The sequence below is a fragment of the Eublepharis macularius genome, chromosome 5 (assembly GCF_028583425.1).
Source record: "Eublepharis macularius isolate TG4126 chromosome 5, MPM_Emac_v1.0, whole genome shotgun sequence".
NCBI classification, from domain to species: domain Eukaryota; kingdom Metazoa; phylum Chordata; class Lepidosauria; order Squamata; family Eublepharidae; genus Eublepharis; species Eublepharis macularius.
In genome coordinates this window covers 135,763,113-135,787,455 of record NC_072794.1, presented here as the reverse complement: position 1 = coordinate 135,787,455, position 24,343 = coordinate 135,763,113, and the positions used below count along the sequence as shown (strand labels likewise).

At 43.2% G+C, this 24,343-nt stretch overlaps 1 protein-coding gene across 4 annotated transcripts in view; it reads right to left on the bottom strand.

The window, feature by feature from the left end:
- Positions 1–1,707: 1,707 nt before the first annotated feature.
- The window catches only part of TP53INP2 (tumor protein p53 inducible nuclear protein 2), a 42,707-nt gene continuing 20,071 nt past the window's right edge, over positions 1,708–24,343 (bottom strand). For 2 of the 4 annotated variants that reach the window (XM_054980075.1, XM_054980076.1), the window contains exons 3-4: positions 8,202–8,547; positions 1,708–4,788 (exon numbers count right to left, since the gene is read on the bottom strand). In XM_054980075.1, the coding sequence (XP_054836050.1) occupies positions 4,539–4,788; positions 8,202–8,547 (596 nt within the window). In that variant the 3' untranslated portion in view covers positions 1,708–4,538. The remainder of the gene's footprint in view (positions 4,789–8,201; positions 8,548–24,343) is intronic. The other 2 variants (XM_054980078.1, XM_054980079.1) reach the window with 2 other exon arrangements.

Below are 24,343 nucleotides of genomic sequence, written 5' to 3'. Positions count from 1 at the left end.
GTTTACTGAGAAAGTGGCTGAGTTAGCACATATTTGACAGCTAGTCTGGTGTTATCTCCAATAAACCAAGTACCAGGATTCTGGCATGCCTCTTTTGTCTGCAGCTCCAGGCGGTAACATGGAATTGCTGCCAAGTTGGAGACATGAGAGGCAGGCAACTGAGGTTCTACCCCATGGCTGCAAGATGCCTTCCCACAAGCTGTACCAGTAACTATGTAATGTGTGTATAATGGGCCATCAAGTCACAACTGACAAACGGCGACCTTATAGGATTTTCAATGCGAGAGATATTTAGAGGTGGTTTGCCATTGCCTGTATCTGTGTAGCAACCCTGTATTTCCTTGGTGGTCTCTCACCCAAGTACTCATCTGAGACAACCCTTCTTATCTTCCAAGATCTGACAAGCTCAGGCTAGCTCAGGTAAGGGCTGTGTAATTACTAGTGCCTTTTCAACAGCTGTTACGGGCACAAAGACAATTCTATACAAAGGTTCCCCCATTCATTTAATTAGAATAAGAAAGAAGCAATCCACATCAGCTACTGTCCTCATAAACAGAAGACTCAAGCTTGAGACTGGAGATGTTTTCAAAGAGAGGTATGGAGGGACCAAATAGGTATGTCTGTATGGGAATGTTGGGAGAAGGGAAGTTAACAAAATTTCAGGATAACGGGTGATCTCTGTTTACCCTGTCCACCCACACTTGAGTCTTCTTGACAAACAGCCTGATGCTTCCCAACTTAAGCTTGGATCAGTTGGTCTTTGAGAGATGCCTTTGTTCTTTGTTCCTTTAACAGCAGTGAGATAGCCAGCCATTATGTCAGTGCAGCTTCCCCAGTACGTTATCTCCATGGCCCACAAAGCAGTCAGTTTGGGCTTTCTGCTTGCCCTGCAGCTGTGAGGCACAGAACCTCTGCAAGAAAAAAGGGAGCCACCTCCGCTTGCCAGCCTCCAGATGGAGCCTGGAGATCTTTCAGAATTACAATGGATCTCCAAACCATAGAAATCAGTCCCTCTGGAGAAAATGGCTGCTTTGAAGGGTGGACTATGGCATTATACCCACTAAAGTCGCTCCCTCCCCATTCACTGCCCTCCCCAGGCGCTATCCCAAATCTCCAGGAATTTTCCAACTCAGAACTGGCAACCCCAGGGCCACCTGACATGCATTGTACTTAGATACTAGGACAGCTGAGGTTTGTTGCTCACTCTGGTGGAGGTACTCTGTCCAGCTGTGTGAAAGAAGATGCTCAGCTGTCTGCTTTAAGAAATGCAGGCCAAGATCCAAAGAACCACAAAGGGGACCTCAGGGTTGTGGGTTGGATCTAACTAGCTTTTCCATTGATGAAAAGGGGAGAAGAGAGGGCTCCTTCTGACCACCAAAAAGGCTGTATTAGGGATCATGGTACTTGCATGGATAAAAACCATATGGGATGGGGTTTCTAACACTGAATGGAATTAGATGGGAGTGAATAAATTCTGGCTGGATCCAACCTTGTGTTTCTAACAGCAGCATTCCTCCCACCCATCCCAAATGGCAAACTACTTTTGAAACCTGTGGGAGGAGAGTGTGTTGTGTATCTGTTTTAAAAGGAAATTGTAACATCCATAAAAGTCTACAACTTAAATTAACAATCACACTAAGAATGTCTAAACTTTCAGGTGTACCTAAAGTAGCTCTTTGGATCCAGACATTAGTGGGAAAACACTGATTCCATTATGTATTTTATTTTGCAAAACCAAACTAAATTAAGAAAGCTAGGAAGTTAAATGCAGAAGATCATAATAGACAATAAATTATAATAGAGAAATATTTATTGAAGTCCTGTTTGCTCCTGTATTGGGGGGGGGGGGAGATGCTACTCCTCCTGTACTGTAGCAGGTAATATTCTTTTACATGCCAACTTGCCTTTTGGGGCTTGGTAAATACATATGGCCAAGCCAAAGGTACTTCTTCCATGTTAAAAAAAACCCTTTTCTTTTTACCACTCCCTAACTGAGCTTCAAGAAGGAATTTACAGGCTTAGTCCAAAAAATAAATTCATTTTAACGTTATCATTAAAAAAAATTACAATCCCTGATATAAATCAATGGGTAGTTATGAGTTTCATAGAGAAGACTGGAAGGGAATAAAGTACTACAGAAAATAGTAGAAACTCAGATCTCATCCATATTGGACAGTTGCTCCAGAATCAATAGTTATTGAATATGAACATTCTGGTTACCTTGACTAGAGAAGGCAAGCACAATGAATAAAGAATATACATGGGAAACAATTTGTTCTACCATTCTCATTTTCATACAGGTGTTTCACATGGTATTGTATTTGGGTAACTGCTCAGTAGAATTTCTATGAAACCTGATGACTTCTGAAATGGTGAGACACCTTCTGGGCTACAGAACGAACTTCTCTGTTCCACATTTACCCTCAGACTTCTAGAGTCTTGAAGATTCTCTTCAAAATGCAGGCACACATTCTGTTCCCACCATCCTCTAACGTCTAGACCTCCACATCATTTCCCTACACCTGAACAACAGCTTCAGATTTCTTTTTCCCTCCTTCAGCTCTACTATCTGCCTTCTATCCTTTTCTTAAACATCCCAGCCTCCCTCGCCATCTTTGACTTTAACATCCATCACTACTATCTCCAACATACTTTACCATCTCTGTAAATATGTGTAAGTTCTTTTCTCTGCTGAGGTCATTGACATTAGTGCAAACACCAAAGTAAGTTAACATGAAGAGTTCCATTCATGGTGAGATATAAAGAATTATACATGATGTTTTATCACTGGTTTTAGTATTAGGACATGATCCAGCCAAAATTAAAATCCCTATTGAAATCAATGGGAGAAACTGAATCACATGTTTAATGGTTTCCTTTAAAAACTACTGCAGTTGGCTTGGCAAGATCCTAACTCTAGACAGCTGAGTGGTGATCCTCCAAAGCAAACCCTCTCCATTTTCAAAATAAGGGACTTGGTTTTTTTAAACTTCTATTTTGAAATTTCTTTGCAGTTTACTTGTAGTCATGTACTTCTTTCAGTATGAGAAAATCTTTTCATTAGAGGAAGTTTCCCTAAATAACCTTATGGGAAATATTTGAAAAAATGGGAATTTCTGATTTTAACTTTGTTGTTTTTTCTTCTTTACTTCTTTTGCTTTTCCATTTAAAAGTATCCATGATAATTTCACCGGGATTTCCCCCAAATCCTTCTAAATGTATCAGCTATCCCAATTGTGTTCATTCTGCAAACATGGGATAAAAAACTTGGCTGTTATGATTTCTGCAAGACGGTAGATCCATCGAAAGATCCTGCAAGAAAACCAATAATGACCCTGCAATTAATCAGATTGAAGAGCCCATTGCATGCATTTTGGAAAGGTCACACGTGATTAAAGACAGTACTAAAACAAGCATAACCTTTCCATAATTGTGAACCCCCTAAAGAATCCATTAAACTACTACTGGTAATAGCTGCTACTGAAAATGGGCTTTCAAAGGTTCTCTTGTACATCACATGACACTTTGGAGCAGAAAACTCAGGTATAATCCAGCTTCCATTGAAGTCCATGGCAAAACTTCCATGGTTTTCAATGGAGCTGTCTTGCACCCCTATAAAATTAAGGATGTGCCAAAATGTTTCATGCCTAGCAACCATATCAACTTATTGAGCGAAACAAATACACCATTCATATTGTACAATTCATATTGGTATGGGGTGGAATTCCGTCACAAGATACATTTTTGTTCCTTATTAAATTGGGACCTACTGGTCTAGTTGTTTTGTGTTCCAGTTTGCACAAGAACCTGGTATCTCCATTTGTGACATCACAGTCTGTTTCCACTGTGAAGAGTGTGATGTCATAAAGAAAGGCACTGATGTCACAGGCTCCCTGGTGCAACAAGGGGAAAAAAATGATGGGGCAAAGTGGCCCTCCTATAAATTATTGTTTCTTTGTTTAGTAAATGAAATGTGATATATTCACTGGAAGCACCAAATTAGTCTAACACTGGTAACCACTACAAGAGCCAGTGTATGAAATCATGCTACCTAGGAACCAAGGAAAATACCCACCCAAAGAGAAGTTTTCCCTTTTGGTAATCGACATACATATACATCTTTTCAACACTTTTTTTTTTAAAAAAAACCATAGCTTATGGTTTCAAAATAGATCTGAAGCCTTGTTACTTTGTGGGACATGCTGGTTTCTTGCACTCTGAGATCCAGATCCAAATCCACATTCATGAAAGTATGGAGGAGAGTGAGGGAGAATAAAACTGCAAAAGGGAAGGATGTTATAGATCAGAAACTGTATTTCTCACTGAAAAGGAGGATAACGCCCAAGAAAAGCCCAGGTTAGAATGATCATTGAATGGTGCCAGTTCAGGAGAATTTAGGAGGTTCTTTCACAGGGGGACGGGTTTATTTCAGAAAATGGACGAAGACGACCCTCTTGGCTGAAGAAAGCGTTGTGAAAAACTGGCAAAGCTGAGAGTTAAAAGGATAATGCCCCACGGTGTAGACTTCCTGAAGTAGCTTAGTAGTTGTACTGGCGCTGGCATGGCTGGTAGACAAAGCTGCCTTGGTGTTTGGCCCGAGGTGGGCGGCACTCTCTGGTGCGGTTCTGCCGCTGCATCACTTTCTTACTGAGCTTGTGCTTCTCCACCAGCTGCTTTGCCCGCTGAATCCGACGCACTTGGTTGACTTTCTCCAAGATGGCGGCCTTGTTGGCAAGAGAGGTGGAGTGGTGGGGAGCATGGCGTTGCAAATGGCGTTCAGGTATCTCACTGCATAAAGAGAGCCACACAAGATTCAGGGTCATTTAAGGGCAAGACAAATAGGGCAAAAGATGGTTTGTGTTCTCTGAGTAATGAAAGTCTAGTTCACATAAATCATTTTAAGCCTTCTATTTATAAATATAGCGAGGAAACATGAATCATGGCGCGCTCCAACACACCTATAGCATAATGAATTACATACAAAGGTAATTCATGAAATTTCTTTTCTTGAGGAGGAAGAATTGTATAAATTACTTATCTTTTATTTAAAACATTTCTACCCTGTCTTCCTCCCATAACAAATAGATCACAATGATAGCCATAAAATCCACAGTTGCTTGCCATGCAAAGATCAATATTTAATTGTATATTTTTAGCAAAAAACCCTTTGAAATAAAATTCTCTTACAACCCCTTCTGCTTCTGCAACTCAGGAAGCTGAGTGCTTGCCTGCCTGCCATCTCTGCAGAGAGATGGTTTCAACAGCAGCAGCAGAGCTGTTTCCATCTGCTCTGCTCTTCCACTCCAGCTCCTGGGACTATAAAGGAAGTTGCCCCCAAGAAGGAGGGAAGGAATAGAGTACCTATCTGCCTGTTTGGGGCAGAGAAGTTTTCATCAAGGGTGGAGTTCTTGCCACTTTGCTGTGCTTTATTAACTAGTTTCTGAATGGCAAGAAGCAATTGTAAAATTGGTTTATATAGCATATCAGATACGAAGGTTGTACTGTAAGGAAGTGGTCATATAGAGATCCATAGGTAAAGAGATAGGGAGGGATCACATATTACTATTGCTGTAAATATTGATAGACCATAGACTCCACTACTATTGCTATAAGGATGATCCTACTGGATAGTTCCTATGTTGTTTAATGTGTCAGTCATAGAATTGCTTATGTTCTGTTTCAGTATTTCTTAAGCTCTGTGTTGGATTTCTGCAGGGTTTTTTAAAATCTTTGCAAATTTGCATGTATATACCCATTATATGTTTTGTTGAAATGTCTTTGATAGTGACTGTACTAACTCACTCTGTGTAATCTGCCTTGAGTATCAGTGAGAAAGGCGGACTATAAATAACGTAAATAAAATAAATAAAAATAAGTCTGTGGGATTTGTGTGTTTTGTACATTGCAAGCTGCTTTGGATTCATATTATATAGAGAAAAAAGGGTTGCTAAATATAAGACTTCTATTTGTACCCAATATCACGAAGAAGAGCATCTTCAGCCAATTTCTGGCTGCTTCCCTACATATGTTTTAAAAGAAGGGAAAATTTAACATTCAGAGTAGCTCTGGTTATAAGTAGACATGGGCACGAACAGCAATAAGAACGGAAAAAAACCCACGAACATCCCGTTCATCTGTTTGCGAATGGACCGTTCGTAAGTCCCCATTCCAAACGAACAGGTAGTCGTCACAAGCCTCGTTCATTGTGTTCGGCCACTATTCGGAAAGCCAAACACTCAGGCGCCTTCAATCAATTACCCTGGCAATGGCAAGGACTGAACTCTGTCTGAACTCCTCCTGGCTTTAATCTTCAGCTTCCAGCAGACAATCCAGTTTTTGCCACTCAGAAGAGAAATAGACAGCAAAAGGGGGGGAACCCATGGATCATACCTTTCCCGGGCTGCAATCTCTCTGAAACGTGGGGGGTCTTCAGAAGACACTGAGGACTATGTCCCCTGCAAATTTGGTGGGTATTGGACATTGGGAAGGTCAGTTTTGTAACCCCTCAAAGTAGCTTCCAACAGGCAGTACAGTTTTCGCCACTGTGAAGAGAAAATGACAGCAAAGGGGGCTGCTCCTTCCCAGTGCGAGAGGGACAGAGAGAATCTCTGTCCTGCTGGCACCGGGAAGGAGCAGCCCCGTGGGGCCGGCTCTGCCTGCTGTCAAAGGGACGAGGAGATTCTCCTCGTCTCTTGACAGCGGGCAGAAGCAGCCCCGCGGCGGCACCAGCTCTGCTCACTGTCAGAGGGACCAGGGGAGTCTCTCCTCATTCCTCTGACAGCGGGCAGAAGCGGCCCCACGGTGGCACCGGCTCTGCCTGCTGTCAGAGGGACCATACGAGTCTCTCCTCGTCCCTCTGACAGTGGGAAGAAGCGGCCTTGCAGCTGCACCGGCTCTGCCTGCTGTCAGAGGGACCATAGGAGTCTCTCCTTGTCCCTCTGACAGTGGGAAGAAGCAGCCCGCGGCGCTGACTCTGCCCGCTGTCAGAGGGATGGAGAGAATCTCTCCGTCCCTCTCACACCCAGAAGCAGCAGCATGGCAGCATTGGGGTGAGGCAGGGGGGTGGGGGCTGGGGGTTGTAGGGTGTTTAAAGGGCCCTGCCCCTTGCACATGGCAGGAAAGGGCCCTTTAAGCTATCAACTGGCAGGCGGCAAGGGGGAATCCCCCTGCCACCTGCCAGCTGATAGTTTAAAGGGATCTTTAAAGGGCCATGAACACGAACACCGAACATGTTCGTTAAGGGGACATGTTCGGTTCTGTTCGTTGTTCATGGATGGCAACAAACAATGAACAGGGTGTTCAGATTTTTTCCCCCTTTCGTGCCCATGTCTAGTTATGAGACTCTTATATAGGCACTCCTGCGTAGGAACGAACTTACAACCAGCATACAGGTCACCACTACACACGATGATTACACATGAGGAAACATTGAGCAACTGCACTTTCCCAATGTATATAAATAGTACAGCAGCTGTACCAATTTTTATTATTTGAGGCCAATAGCACCTTAAAGACCAACTATGAGCTTTCAAGAGTTGAAGCTCTCTGACAAAGGGAGCTTTAACTCTTAAAACTCATACCCTGGGAATCCAGTTGGTCTCTAAGGTGCTACTGGACCCGAATCTTGCTCTTCTACTACAGACCAACACAGCTACCCACCTGAAACAATTTTTGTTGTTGTGCTGGAAACATGAGATCTTTCCTCTAACCTCAGCAAATGCATCCAATGTAATTGTAAGTTGTTGTAACAATACAAGTATTAATAAGTATCTACTGAATACAGGCCTCACTAGTGCTGCCAACTGACACATCTATTCTAGGCTTCACAAGTGTGGATTTTCTCTTTAAAAATGTACAACCTGTGACAATAATACTTTAAGAGGAAAGGAGGGTCTTCTAGACACCCTGGGGTTAGATCTTGCCTTACTCAGCTTTTGTTTTCTCCCTCCAGTTCCCTACTGGCAATCTTCCCCTTCGTCCTTATTTACTTCCTGGCACCTTATATAAATATGATGAAAAGTACTGTCAGGTGGGCGGGGTGTGTGCGCAAATGCAGTGTATATGTACAAACTCTTGGAAACTCAAATAATATGATCAAAATATATTCAGCGACTCTTCTGGGTATGGGATTTTGTGGGAGGTAAGTCCTGGGAAATTAATTGGACAATTAAGCTGAACACTCCTCAGAGTCCTGAACTTACGCCTCATGGATGTGCTCCTCAGGACTCTCACTCTCCACAATGATGCTGCTGCTGGTGACGTACACTGACATACTGGGATGTTCAATCAGGAGGTCCTCCATTGGGTTGCTCTCCATGTTGACAGGATCAGGACCTTCTGCAGTAAAACAGGGGGGAGGGGTAACAAACCAACTCTCGTCCATCAAGCAGGGGTCAGGCTGAGAGGGCATGGACCTGCTGACACAGCCACTGAGGGAGTGGGGCGAAGACGTGGTAGGTGGAGGGGACCCATGGCGGCAACGAGAGGTGCAAACAGAATCCTTCTCACCTACCCACCGCTCTTTGCTAGAGGCTGAAGCATAACTATCTAATGTGGGACAACAAGAGCCACCACCCACATGGAATGGGAGCAGCCAGAACAAAATGAAACGAAGCCAAAACAAAAGGAAACGCCATAGTTCAGAGCCATGCAGAGGGTGTGCAAAGCAATGCAGGGTGCAGAGAAGATTAAAGAAAAGTGGCACACGCATTCAATATACAATGGATGGGAAGGAAGGGGTGAGGGAGGGAGAAGAGAAAGGGGGCATTATTAGTATAAACGACACCCCAAAAGGCATTATTATACTTCATCCCAAAACCTTCCCTGAAGAGTCAGGGATGGCCTAAGATGGTTTGCCACCCAAAGCAGCTACACCTTGCAATAGCTAACAGGTGAGCCTCAGCATCATTTGCAAGTGCAGTTGCGCACAATGTGAGCTTTGCCTCCAGTGTCTTTTGCACCACTGCCAGGCATTCTAGGCTGCTGCTCTAAGACTGCATGCTGCTTCACTGGAGCACCTAAAAAGTCACTGCCCTGAGGGGCTGCTTAGGTTTTTCGCACACACAGCCCATCCCTGTGAAGTATGAACCACCATGCCAAAAAGGAAAGAAAAAACCCAGATGCAAAGCAAGGTAGCTCTCCCAAGTGGGTTATCCAAGCACCAAAGGGCCATGGAGTCATAAGAGAATCTACAGGTAATGGCACGGCTAACTCTCCTAGAAGGTGGGTGGAAGGAGAAACCAACCACTGCACATTGGAATTTGCTAATTTGTTTGAATGTAGGAAAATCTTATATGACATTGATTAAACCAGAGCTTTCAAAAGGAAAATAAAAATTAATAGAAGAGGGGAAAACAGGTGGAGAACAAAGAAATGAGCAAAAAACTCCTGTTCGCTTGGTTTCCAACTGCTTACGTGGTACAGGAGGAGGTTTTTTATCAGAGATACACTCCCTTCATTCCATCCAAACTGACCCAAACTCCCGATACCGGACTCAGGAAACACTCCACTTACACATTCAAGATGCAACCCTACACATAGTTATGCGCTCCCAAGTCCCTCTGGAATGAATAGGTATCGTAAAGAAATATCCATAATGGCCACATCAGTAAACAAAATTGTCCCTAAAAATATTTATATATTTATCTATTTTTATTTAATATATTTGATTAATATATTTATATGCTGCTTTTTTCACCCCAAAATAGGGTCCCTAAGGCAGTGAACCGCATCAAGGTTTTTTTGTAAATTACAGGACAATTACAGAAAACCTAAAAAATACTTGAGTCGTGTAGATTTTTTTTTTTTAATTCAACATTCTAGCTTCAGAATACTCTCTCAATGCCAAAACATTTATGTCCAGGAATAATACATCGCTTTAGTCTTTGTGGAACCCTGCAATATAATTCTCATACTGAAGATAGCTGGTCTTCAACAGCAACCATTTGAGTCCATTCCATGAGGAACCATTTAAACCAGTCCAAGGCACATCCCCTAATACCTACTTCTACCTCCAAATTCCTTAACAGAATGGTATAGTCTACTGTATTGAAGTCTGCAGATAAATCCAGGAGGAAGAACAAGGAAGCATGAGCTTATTCTATATTCAGGCAGAGATCATCAACTAAAGCCACGAGAACCATCTCCATCCCATAGCCTGACCTAAAACCAGACTGAAAAGGGTTCAAAGCACAAGCGTTGTCTAAGAAAGCCTGAAGTTGGTCAGCTACTGCTCTCTCAACCACTTTGCGCAGAAAGAAAAGATTAGAGACTGGGTAGTAATTGGCTATGTCATTTTGGTCTAAGGATGGTTTTTTAAGTAGAGGGTGGATGACTGTCTCTTTGAGTGGCTGAGGAAAAGGGACCTGAGTTAGTGACTGATTTAGGATAGACAATCAAGGGCTTATTTACATGGTCTTTACAAGATTTTAGCAGCCAGGATGGGCAAGGATCCAGTACCCAGATAGTGGCCTTCATAGATGCCAGGATCCTGTCAATGTCCATCACTGTAACTGGGTCAAAATTATTCAGAAGTAGACCAGACAGAGTGTTAAGCATTACTTTGGCCTAGCCTATATTATAGCTGGCATCCAGATCAGAAAGTATTAGTACTATTTTATCAGCAAAAAAATTTACAAAGGTGTCACAGCTAATTGTCTGTTACTGATCCACTGAAGGTTCATATTTAGGAGTAAAAAGATGTTGAAATACCTTAAACAATTGGGATGGACTTGAACTAGCTGATGCAATGGTAGCAAAGAAGTAACATTTCTTTGCTGCTATCACTGCTGCTTCATAAGTCTTTCAATGAGCTCTGCAGCATACTCTATCCAATTCAGCACAGGTTTTCAGCCAGCATCTTTCCAGGCATCTTCCAGCCCTCTTCAGTTCATCCAGATCTGTTGTGAACCACGTGTATGGCTTTGACCACAAGGACAGGAGAGTTCAACAAGCAATCTGGGAGCTTCAAGTAACTTCACATCCCAAGCTTCCACCGCAGCCTCAGCAGAGCCCGTGTTTGGAATTCAAAAATTCCCAGGGCATTTTGGAACCCAGAAGGATCCATAAGCCTTTGTGGTTGGACCATTTTAGTAGGGCCCCCCCTTTTGTGGAGTGTCGGGGCAATTTTCACCCTTGACTTCACCAGGCAATGTTCACACCACAACTCAGGCTGAATCTCCAGTCCTGAAAGAAGATCCTCCCCAAAAGGCTCAGAGCAAAAGTGTGGCCTTTTTCATGTGCAAGGCCTGTCACTATTTGAGAGAGGCCTAGGGCTGCTAAGGAAGCTATGAAGTCTTGGGTCGACCCTGACATGGAGCATTCAGCATGGATGTTGAAGTCACAATCACTCTAGGTGTCCAGTACCACATCTGAGAGCACCTCTGTCGCTTACTGGGGAACTAGGTGCCCAGTAAACTAGAAGAATATCCAGTCTATCCTTAGTTCTCAATGTAAAGAGCATACAGTCAATGTCCACTATAGTTTGTACTCGAAGTCTGAGGAAATTGAAAGCCTCATGGAGTACAATAACAACTCTACCTGTGCAGGGTTGGTGGAGGACCAGTTGGAGTTAGTTGGGAAAGACACACCATGTCATTTTCTTCCAACCAGTCTTGGTTATGCAAGCCAGGTCAATTCCTTCCTTCTGCAACAATGCGGTGAGGTGGGCAGTTTTGTGCCTCATTGATCTGGCACTGCATAGCATTACAGAGAAAGTGGGGCAAGAATAGAGCCCTGCATTATCAACTCTAGGGATGTTACAGAGGTTGGGCTGGCAATGAGCTACTTTGCCTGCCACCGGCAATCTTTGATAAAACACACTGCCCCATCTACCAGCTCTCATCTGTACTGGAATAATGCATTCACCATATATTTTCCTTTAGGTACAGATAGTTCCTCCAACAGTAAAAACATATCCCAGATACTTCACATTCAACATGCAGGTGTCCATAGATAACCATGCAACATTCATTATCAGGGTCTGGTCTAACTGACGGAGAATGGGTTGAGTATATGTTTCCATCAGTTCAGGGATTTCTATCTCTGATTTCCCCATCTTCCACCTCCCATGCTGACTTGAAATAGGCCAGTGAAATCCTGGGTGATTGTTTTTTTAACCTAGTTTTATTAATAGTTGGACTTGGAACAAAGTCGTTTCATATGTATCTGTTCTCCAATACTTCCCACCTTCCTTTCTCATAGGGATGTTACTGTTTCTGGAGTGTATCATCTAAATATATCTCTTAGGCCATGTATGTGTAGTGTTATCGCAGGAGAGGCAGAACATAATGTTCTAGTTTGAATAATAACAGTGGATGATTTCACATGAACACTGATGTCAAATGCTCTCAGTGTAATGACACCATAGTCAGTCTGGCTTAAAATGAAGAGAGACAGACCAAGCACAGAACATAAAAAGAGACATTGCTCATCTAATGACGTACACTGAAGTTCCCAAGATCTATGGATTTGAACTGGTGCAGGCAAGGACCTAGAATATCAGGTGTATACATTTTAGTACAAGTTTTGAAATTCTTAAAAAAATATATTACTTGGGAAATAAATGTATAGGCTTGGATCCTATGGACAAGTTCTGTGCAAGCTAGATATTCTCTGCCATGGCACATACTTCCTCTTACACTACAGTTCCATGTGCTCATGGGCTCATTGAAAACCACTGATCTTGAACAAACGGAAATTTTAGCAGAAGAGGAAGCATGCCCCCAAAGCACAGACTTACCTACCACACATGGAACTAATTCACAGGATGCAAACCATAACCCATATTCAAATGTAAAAAAATAGTGTGTGTTGCTTTAGGGCCCAAGGAAGTATCCATTTAATATCCATTTTGAAGTTGAGAGTATCACGCTTTTTATTAGGGCCCAACCACAAGATCCTGTAATAACGCATTTCTGAACTGGTAGAGGTAACTGTTTTCCTGAGGATAACATCTGCATTAAACACTCATTTCCAGAAGTCAGCTCTTATCAAAATCTAAATTTTAAATCAATCACTTAATACAGTGATCAGTCAATGAATGCTTGAAACCTTAATAATGCATGGTGACAGAAATTAAATAAAGTCTACAGGAACTTCACTAAAAGAAATGAGGGAAATGCCACAGCATATCTATTCCTGATCATATTTTTTTCACCGATTCATCCTGTTACCCTTATCTCTTTCCTTCCTCCAGTCTTCTTTCTATGTTGTCTTCTCCAGAGTCAAAATTTCAATTGTATATTCCTCTGAGAAGAGATCTGTCTTTTTCTTTATATCGTCCTTTAAAAGGATGATAAGGCACATGTTGGTACTGCTAAATCAATCAATTGAGAAATCTGCCTATGGTGCAAATAGTGTTAATCTTAATAGAGCTCAGACAGGAAAGTTCCCGAGTGTAATATACTAATTTATCTTTCACTGGTTTGATCTGTTGGTTTGAAAGTCCACAAGAGGAGGTTAAAGGGTCATGCTGGCTGGCCTAGCCCATCTTCAAAAAATTATGAGACAACATTTCAAACAGCATATTTCCAAAGATTTATGTCAGACCCAAATTAGACCCCGCACCACCCGCCCGATAGGTATCGTTCTCCCAGTCATTGGATATGGTACTATTAATAGGCATGGAGAAATGTTGTCTGAGTTAGTGCTACACTGAATAACACTGAATTCTCATACACTTGTGTGCAGAAGTGAACAGGGTTTTATCCATCATACACTGCCCATAGTTCTTATACACATACTACAATTTTTGCACATCTAGCCTGGTTTTTTCTGTTGGTTCTGGCCCGATATTGCTGCAATTTATCCCCTGATCTGGAAGCCAATTTTGAGTCAATTTTTAACCTGTGCATAATGTTTCTTTTAGTTTTGTTTGTCCCGCTCACTCCTACCCACCTCTAATCCACTTTTGGATGATTGGATGTTCATCGTCATGAAACCACTCCTTCCCTGTTCCATCCTTTCCCCACCTCCTGGTTTTGTATTCTATCATTTTTAATTGTCATTTTCATAGTGTTATAGTGACCTACCATTGTAACAATAGATGCAGCAGATTCTTTGAATTCCCAGCTTTCATTTTTGAAAAAAATACGTCTCTAGCCCCTTCCCTTGCAGAGATATAAGTAAAAAGGCATATTTCCAATTTAAACAAAACATGGTTTATGGTGACGTTTGAATGCAGTCAATTTCTTATGGGGAGCCACCCAATCTCATAGTTCATCACCTTAGAAATAATGCTGAAGGTGTGAGCTCACAAGAGCCTTTTGGCAGGCTTGTGCAATTCCAGTATCAGGAAGAGGACAGCAATAATTAGATCTCTGACTGACAGGAGGAATGCAAAATGATTTTTTTTAAAGTAAACACCACCACTGCTTGCAGATTCTTGGCAGGATGCATAATAGAAGAGATGCAGAGATCAAAATATCAGCAGAGAAGCTCGGAGCTACTGACTGGTTGACAAGAAAAAAAGGAGAGGAAAAAGAGGCACTCTTGTGGAAAAAAATGTGGGAAATGTGTTATTGACCCACAAATATCTTTCCTGATATATGCAGCCTCACAACTGCTAGCCACCCTCCATGCCTTCTTGAGTTTCAAAATACTTCAAACAACATGGATAGACTGAAATAGTGCAGTGTAGCAGTTCAGAAGATGGAGACAATGATGTCAGGGTGGTTAAGTGCCTGATCAGATGTTAAGAGGACTGACTTTTTCCTAGTCTGAAGCCTGGTCTAATGAAAGAAGTATGAGTAGGCTAGAAGAAACCTATTGCCTACTGCAAATCTTCCTCCATCCATGAGGCTTACTGCCCCCCGCCCGCAGTCAAATCCTTGATGAGTATATACTGGCTACAATGACTGACTAGGACTTGTATGTCTACTCCAACAGGATAAATAGCAGCTCTCTGTGACTACTTCAGGTCAGGAAGGGGTAGAAGGCTTAAACTACATTTACAGAACCTCATCTCCTTAGTGCTGAGAAAGGCAACTTTGAATATGCCCAAGGCAACTTTCTCATGGCTGGATCCTCCTCATGCTAGGAGTGGGGGGAGGGGAGATTGTTGGCAAAGAGTTAAGGAGCTCTGGTAAACATGACAAGACACTGAAAGAGATGAGGGACCTTCAATGTGTTTTTTATTGGCAGGCACGGAGAGGTCAAATTCAGACTGTGGCCCTGACATGGGGGAAGAGGGCATAAGGGGTTTAACCTTTTCAATCCCATACCATTTCCCTTTGGGAGAAATACAATTTGTCTGAATGTTGCTATATGTTTCCCGCCCAAAATGGGAAATAAAATCTCCTGGGGAACATTTGAGGTCAGGAAAAGAGTTAAAAGCCCCCTCCCTCCATGCTGTGGATCCCAATCCAAATTAGACTTCCCAGCTGCTATTTAACAATTAAAAATGAGCTGAAAGTCCAGTCAAGAATCTTCCATTATCTCCTCTCAGAGTAAGCCCTACCGTCAATTAATCTTTGACTATTTGTATCGTTTGATGAACAGGGTGAGAAACTGCACTTTATCTTCTCGTGTGCACACCATCTCAGTTTTCTAGCTTCCCTTCTTGTAGCAGGCGCTGCTGTGCTTTATATCACACAATAAGCAGAGAGATTTCTTATATCAGGTCAGCCTGCTGCTTCTTTCTCTGTGCAACAAGTTTTACCACTTAGTCAAGGTGGGGACCAGGAGCAAGGCTGAAATTACTGCTGTGGCATTTGTCGCTAAGCAACATTGCGACATGAAGTTTCCGAGTTATTTTTTGTCCCTTGATGTTCAAGCAAATGTCTTGGGGCTGCCTTGTTTTGATATTAGTTTGGGTTATGTAAGCTAAGTGGGACTGCACAAGGGTTTTGCCAGGGGAAGGAAGCAGGATCGGTCAGACATCTGTAGATCCTCTTGACAATAAATCTGTGGACATATGACTGTTGCTTTCTCTGTGCAACAGTGATCCCTGTTTTTCCAGGGAAGAGTCTTATGCATGTATAATTGTATTCACAAAGGGTTGGTTTTCTGTCAGCAGAACAAAACTGTCCTTCCTTTGCCCTCCCACCATAGCTGACTGATCTCTAAAAAATGCTGTTCCTGGGGAACAGAGGAATGATATGAAGGTGGTCTGCAAGAGGGAAGGTGAATCAGCAGAAATTGCAACTCCTCTTCCATTAGCGGAAAATTTAGTCAGAATAGATCCTATAGACTGACACAGATGTTTGAACACCTGGTGGTTGGCAGTGAGGATAGTTCTCTACCACTCCACCCTGTCCCATCCATATAGGATAGACCAATAGTATGCTTTTTCTGTTCATCCTTATTTTAAGGCTCATTTTATGAGTTGCCAGTTTGCTTCTCAGCACACTTCATAGAGCTGGCTGTCATTTTTAGAGCCCTAAGCAGCTCTGTTACGGTGTCCTGTCTGGCAATTCAGACCTTCATCTCAAGGTCTTTCTGCATGCCCCCATTTAAGGAGGAGAGGTAGGTCACACTGGCAACCACAGACAGGGCTTTTTTGGTGGTAGCACCTTATCTGCGGACCACTCTCCTACAGGTCCACCTGGCACCCAATCTGCTATTCTTTAGGCATCAGACCAAGACAATTTCATTTGCTCAAGCCTTTGGTTGATTTTTCATGACCTGTTTTATTCACTAAAATTTACCTGCATTGTTATTTTTGGTGGTGGAAAGTGCTGTCAAGTTGCAGTCAACCTCTGGCAACCTTGTAGGGTTTTCAGAACCAGAGACCTTCAGAGTAGTTTGCCATTGCCTGGCTCTGTATAGCAACCCTGGCCTTCCTTGGAGGTCTCTCATCCAAGTACTAATAAGGGCCTACCCTGCTTAGCTTCTGAGATCTGACAAGGTTGGGTTAGCCTGGGGCATTCAGGTCAGTCATTGTCCTTTTACATGTAGTTTTGTTCTTACCTAACTGGTCCTGATTTTCTGGAATATCTTACAGCGGTTCATCTGTTTTATATTGTCCCTCTGTTGGTTTTGTTGTATTTTAAGCAGCTGCTTATAATGGGTTTAAATGTCTGGGTGCTGGTTTTAAGTTACTGTTTGCAATTCTTATTGTTCCATTGTTTTAATTTGGAGGTATGCTGATTTCTGAAGAGGTGGCTAAAAATAAACCAAGCAAAAACTTTTTAAAAAATCTTCGATGATTTGTTGTATACCATCTTGGAGTCTGTGGTTGAAAGGCAGGATAAAACTATTTTAAACAAGTAAATATTCTAACTGCCCCTCTCTTGGAATGGCTTTATTTCTGATCCATTGAAACTGGCAGCAGGCACAGCATAGGTGGAAGCGTAGATTAAAGGGCATAGCCATGCCCCCCAGTTCTTTTCTAGGAGTGCTACAGGTTGGACACCCATGTTTAAGATGTACTCTTTTGTTCGATGAAGTAGGAACAATGTCTTCACTCTGAAATCTGTTTCAAGATTTTTTTTTTATTATTATTTTTTTATTTTTCATAACTACAAAACACTACACCAGACTATCACAAGGAAAGGGAAGAGGGAAGGGACAAAGGGGAGTGGAAAAAGAAAAAGGGGGGGGGGAATGAACTACAAACACTAAACACTACACTTCAATGTTTCCCTTCATACTGTCATAATACAAAAATAGCTCCATAGAATAATGATGGAGTGGTTAATCATACAGAGAATAAACATTTCAAATTCTGATTAAACTTTCCTCCCCCTTCTGGGTCCCGGACGCAATTCTCTCTGTGCAACTGCTGTTGCAATGCTCTCCTCCTCCCCCCCCCCCTCCGGCTCCTCCTTTTCTTCGTTCTTGGTGCAGCAGAGTTCTGGGTTTTTATTCTCAAAATCCTTTAGTTGATCTTCTGATAATATCTTATAGGCCTGATCTTTATATCTGAACCATATTCCTTCCGGGAATAACCATTTGTACTTTATTCCATGGTCCCTCAGAAGAGCTGCAAACTTTTTATATTTAAAACGCCGTTTCCGGACTAGAAATGGAACGTCCTTCAAAATCTTGACTTTCAAACCCATAAAGTCCAAATCCGCATTGTATGAGTTATATAGGATGGTGTCCCGAATCTTTTTAGTTGAAAAGTCAATAATGATCTCACGAGGCAACTGTCGCTTTGTTGCATATTTTGAAGAAGCCCGACGGACCTCCAAAATGGCGCTTTTAACCTCTTCTTTAGTCGTCCTCGCGGGTGTCGCCAGTAGTTCCGAGACCAAATCCCACAGATCCTCATTTTCCTCCTCTTTCACGTTTTGGAGACGCAAAATTGTCTGCGTTCGTTCCACTTGTAGCCCGATCAGTTGGTTCTCCACCAACTTCAGCTCCTTTTTTGTAGCCTTCACAAGTGACGCACTTTCCAGAGCAGACTTTTCTGCCCCCCCCCGCTGCTGCCTTAATGGTTTTCACCTCGCTTTCAATTAAGCCCACCCTTTGATCAGTTTCGTTCAGCTTGTCAACAAAGGGTTTTATGGCTTCCACCACCGCCCTGCGCACCAATTCTTCGAGCGACTCCCCTTTCTGCAAGGTGGCCGAGATTGACTTACCGAGAGCGGGACTTTGCTTCTTTGCTGCCATTTGGGGGGGGGGGGGCGCCAACAAAATTCTGGAACTCCACGAAGGGGAAGAGCGAGTCTTCTTCAGATCAACCTCTCCTTCACAAACGCTTGTAGAACAGAAGGGATTCGCTTGTTTACAGGCTTCCGCCTGTTTCTTTTACTTGCCGTTTCTCGTTGCCCGGCGGCACTCGAGGCGCCGCGCACATCTGCCGGCCTCCATAGGGACAAACGGGCAATTCCCTCCCCGCATTGATTTCGGGGAGTTCTTCCCGCCGCGTCCCGGACCCTGGCTCCCTCCCTGGGAGTCCTGGGGGCTAATCCTTGCAGATCAGCCGCCCGGTCAGGGTGCCCGGTCGTTTCCTCCCGGACCAGCCGAGAGGAGCGTCCGGCATGGCTGAGAAAACGAAACCGAATTCCGAAATCTGTTTCAAGATTTGAGAGCTTCTGGAACAACCTCTGAACATGAGATAAAGGGCATATGATCCTACTAGGGAGCTTCTATGTTGCTAAACATGCCTGTTAACTAGTTATGCTTTGTTTCAGAAAGATTTCATCTCTGTCCTCAGCTTTATGCTTGTTTCAAATTATCTGCTATCATTCCCTATTGTATCTCTTTCCCTGAATGTCCTAAGTGTTGTTCATTAATGTATTTTGCTCAATTAATGTTCTACTGTTGATAGTATTGTATTTCAGTTGCACTGTTTAATCTGCCTTGGGTCTCAGTGAGAAAGGTGGAACAACAACAACAACAACAACACGTGGGGTTTGCTTTTGCACTGATAGGAAGCTTTAGCCTTAGTTTCATGGCAGGATATCTAAAAATATCTATAATATAAGCATGACCCTGGGTTTTGTTATTGCTATTTTTTAAAAAGAGACTGCTATGGCAAGAGATTAGCAGCAGGAAGAGAAAGGGAGGATCTGAACAACACAGAGGCTTGTTTACTTCTCCACCTAATTTGCAAGCAAGATGGTCAAAGATTGTTGCAAGTGGTTGAATCATCTGGCTTCCTTCCCACAGAAAGGCACCGCAGTTAATAAGACGGAGAAGCTCTGACAGACACAGAACTTCCAGATGAGGCTTCAGTCAAAAACACAGCTGCAACAAACAAAATTCCAGCAGATAAAGACTTCTCAAGATGGTGATTCAGTTACAGGAAAAGTTTCCCATGCCAAATTTCTGATTCTCAAGCAACTATTAAGTGGACAAGAGCCATGAAAGAACAAGAAGTTGGCAACCCCAACAGTAGAGGCTACCATGTCTCAATAAAATACATTCTCAGAGTACCAGGCAGGGTTGCCAACTCTGGGTTAGGACATTTCTGGAGATTTGGGGATTGAATCTGGGGAGAGCAGAGTTTGGGGAGGGGAGAGAAGTCGGCAGGGATGTGGTGCCATAGAGTCCAAAGCTGCCATTTTCTCTAGGGTAATTAGATTCTAGAAATCAGCTGTAATCCCAAGAGAACATCAGGTTCCAGCTTCCATCTGGAAGTTGGTTACCCCACCATTCAGGTATGAAATAAAGCTCGGTTGTTGATCTGAGAATAGATTGAGGTGGGGGGCAGGAGAGTTTAAGTCTGGAAGCTTTGTCAAAGGCTGGTTCTGCACACGTTGGATAATGCACTTTCATTGCACTTTATCAATCGTTTGAGGTGGACTTTTTGTTCCGCACACAAAAAAATCCGTTCCAAATGATCTATAAAGAGGATTGGAAGTGCATTATCCAACGTGTGCAGAATCAGCCAAAGTGACAGTCCAAAACTGGACTGGCTGCTTCAAAGCACACATCGTAGGTTGGGAGATGATGCTTGTATATGGAACAAAAGAAATCCAATGTACTTCAGCTACTACAAAGTTGACCTTAGCTACTTTTCCCCTGACCACACAAAATTGAAACTGCTAGCTCCGTAATTAGAAAAAAGTGACTGCTGGGGAAGGGAGCGCATAGAGTGCAGACTATAATTTCAAAAACATTATTTCAAATGTTTTCTTAGGGGAACAATCTTATCCATTGCATTGATATGACTATAAAGCACTCCTCAGCCTTCTGATGCTTCTGGTAGCACTAATGTTGCCAGGAGAGGCAGTTTCAGTGAAACAACCAAAGGGAAATAGAGGTGGTAATGCTGGTAGATTAGGGGAGTGATGGCACAGCTGGAGGCTGGACAGGAGGAGGAAAGAAAGAATTCAGGACTCCATTAAGAGCAACATAAAGTCTGGGGTAAGCCCTGCTGCAACGCTTCTCAGCTAATTTGCTAACTAGGCTTACTCAGTGGGTGTGCCAGGATCTGGGCCTGGAGGCACAGCCAATCTGCAGACTGGACTTGGCATCCAATCCCTAGTTCTCTGCTTCCATTTTAGGCATTGAGAAATGACTGAACAGCACTGAGGCAGAAAGACATTTTAAGTTGGGAACAGATAAGTCAGGAATAGCAAATTCTGGCGATGTTTGTTTCCTATGATAAACCCAAGGGAAAAACAGTGGCTCAGATGCCGGCTTCCTTCCTTGGACTCCTCTATTATGGAACCACATCCAAGATACATGGGAAAGAAGAATCAGCAGCTGAACAGCCACATCAGTGGAGACGGGAAAGCAAAATCTGCCTGACTGCAACTCTCCGCAAGAGATGCTAAAAGATACAGGGGTACTGGAAGAGTGGCACAATGACATGTTTCCTACCACTCCACTCAGCAAATAGGCTTTCCACCAGCCTATTTAAGTTGCTCTTCTGTCAGAGGAGAGGTAGGATACATGGCAATATATTTTTAAGGTTTTGTTCAGAGCTAGCTAGATGCAGGCTCCAGCAGCTGCACATAGCTGGAACATCTTCTACACCAGGCAGTACAACCAAAGGAAACCTATGCAAAAATTGCCTTTCTGGGCCATACCGAAGGTTCCACCAGTCTAGATTAATCGTTGCCTGGGTCCTCCCAGCCACGATCAGATAGATGGTACGCTGAAATAATTTCACTCTGTGTGTAGTTGTTTCTACACAGAAGTTTTGCATCCAAATTGGAATGGGTTTTGTTTATTCACAAGATATTGTTGTGTATTTGTCTCACTTCCACGTTTCTCCTTGCTTTGCTGTGATCTTTCCCAAACCTGGCTTTTGAAAGATCTCGGTTGAAGCATACTTGCATGCCATTTGGACAGGAAGGTGTGCCTTTTTGCTGTCCTTCTCACACTGGTACTATTCTCCTTGGCTCCACTCCCTGTCCCCATGGCTGCCATTTCACCCACAGATCACTGGAGGTAGAGTTGCCAACCTCCAGGTGAGGCTTGGATCTCTCCCAGAATTACAACTGATCTCCAAATGACAGCGATCGGTTCTCCTGGAGAAAACGGCAGCTTTCAGATGTGAACTCTACAGCATCACATCTCTGTTGTGGTCCCTTCTCAAACTATACTCTTCTGAAGCTCTACCCCCTGCCCCATCTCCAGGAATTTCTCAACTCAAGGTTGGCAACCTTAACTGGAATGCAATTTTGGAGCTTTTAAAACAAACCAGTAGTTGTAATATTACCACAGAATTATAATGTTTACTGATAGAGCGATTACCATATGGGGAAGGGTTGCCAACCTCCAGGTGGAGCATGGAGATCTCTTAGCATTACAACTGATCTCCAGCCCACAAAGATCAATTCACCTGGAGGAAATGACATATTTGGAGAGTAGACTCTGGCACTGTACCCTGCTGAAGTCCCTCCCATCCCAAAACTCTACCCTTCCTGGGCTTCACTTCAATGATTCCAGGGATTTTCCAACCCTGAGCTAGCAATCCTATGCTGCGGGGGGTGGGGGGGAGCAGTCAAGGAAAGTACAAGGCAGACTGCCATGTGGACAGTCTGTTGTTGTCAATGTGGACGGTCTGTTGTCAATGTGAATGTCTCTACATTCATTAGCAATGGGAGCTGAAGCAACCTGTGTGGGGGCGCATGTGCACACATACACACACACACACACACGTCTCCGTACAATTTCAATGATACCTCACCTTGCAGGAAATGAAAGGTTTTTTTGTTTCTCTTGTGGATCCAGCAGCTCTTTTCATATCAACATTTGGAGGAAATGGGACTGATTAAAAGGCCTCACCTGATACCAGCTGCTCACACTGCAGCCTGCCTCCTTTTAATATCAGAATATCCTTCTAATATCTGCTATAAATACTGGAAAACACTATAAGCTGGCTCATTTTCATGTGAGTTTCTCCTGCTCCCAGTTTGCTATTCTACCAGCATACCAGAAGTTTGAGAGTAGCCCCCTAAGAAAAGCAGGAACAACGTAGTAGGAGATAATTCCATGCCAACCTCACATCTTAGACTGAGGGGACAGCATTGTTAACATTAGGTTTCTGCACTGGCTTAAGCTACTGCAAATAGATGAAGGGAACAGTGGAGACCCTCTTAGTATTGTCCTAAGATCTCCGCAGATGGATGGAGAAATTGGAGCAGACAGAAGATCCAAAGACATCATTCTGAGCTGCAGGAATTGGAAGTGCTCCATGCAACCTGCTACAATCTGAAAGAGGAATCTTGCAAACAAGATGATGTTTTTGGCAAGAGCGAGCAAGCTGTTGCTTCTGAAACATGAAAGGTCAGCTTGACATATGACAGCTGGGCTGGAATTAGTGGGAGCAGAAAGCCGAATGAATCCGCATCAGACCATTTCAGTATCAGTAGTAAGAGAACGCTGGATTTTATCTTGGAGAAGAAACAGTAGTATATCAAAATTCATTACATTTCTTAGATTAGTAAAATGAGGCTAGACTGAGGCTTTATCTTGACTTGAATGGCCCAGGCTAGCTTGATCAGATCAGATCTTGGCTGTTAAGCAGGGTGAACTCCAGCCACTATTTGGGTGGAGACCACCAAGGAAGGCCAGGGGTGCTATGCAAAGGCAAGCTACGGCAAACCACCTCTGAACATCTCTTGCCTTAAAAACCATATAGGGTTGCCAAAAGTCAGCTGCAACTTGACAGCACGGATACAGAGACCTGATCAAAGTATTTTTTCTGTTATTTAGTTATTTATATCCCAGTAGGGACCCAGAGACTTACAACATCTTTCTCTCCTCCATTTTATCCTCATAACAATAACCCTGTGGTGTAGGTTAGGCTGAGGGAGAATGACAGGCCAAGATCACCCAACAAGCTTCTATGGCAGAGTAGAGATTTGAATCTGGATCTCCCAAATCCTAATCTGACACTATAATCACTACAGCACACTGACTGTCATGCTATTTGTTGAAGAATTTTTTCTACTCTCTGAAAGCTTCTAAGCAGACAGGAGTCAGAGGATGGTGTGCCATTTTGATACTTTTATTCCAACTAAAAATCTATGGGAAGGTGAAGAGGAATAGTATGGAAGAAACTTAATGCTGGCACTGTGAAACAGCCTAAAAAGTAAGATTGAGGGAATCATAGCTGGTAAGCAGCCACCAAACTGCAAAGTGCTGATTCCAGCTCCGCACCCCCCACCCCACCCCCCGTGCCCCTATGGCCACCTCACATCTCTGATCAACAAGTGCTGGAAGACTGGAGTAGGCTCTTCTCCTCATCGTCAGCAATGATGGCCTCTTCCTACAGTTTCCTACCCACTGCCTTACCTCACTGATAACCACTGCTGTACAGTCAATGGTATGTAGTGTCCGCTCCAGTCACCAAATGGAAGGGAAGCCCGTCCGCCCCCCACCCCATCTGTCAGAAACTTCTCCTTCCTTCTTTCAAAAACAACCATTTCTCATGGTAGAAGCCTGGGTTGCTAGGCTTCAGTTGCCATTAACAACTACCCATGATCCCTCAATCCTC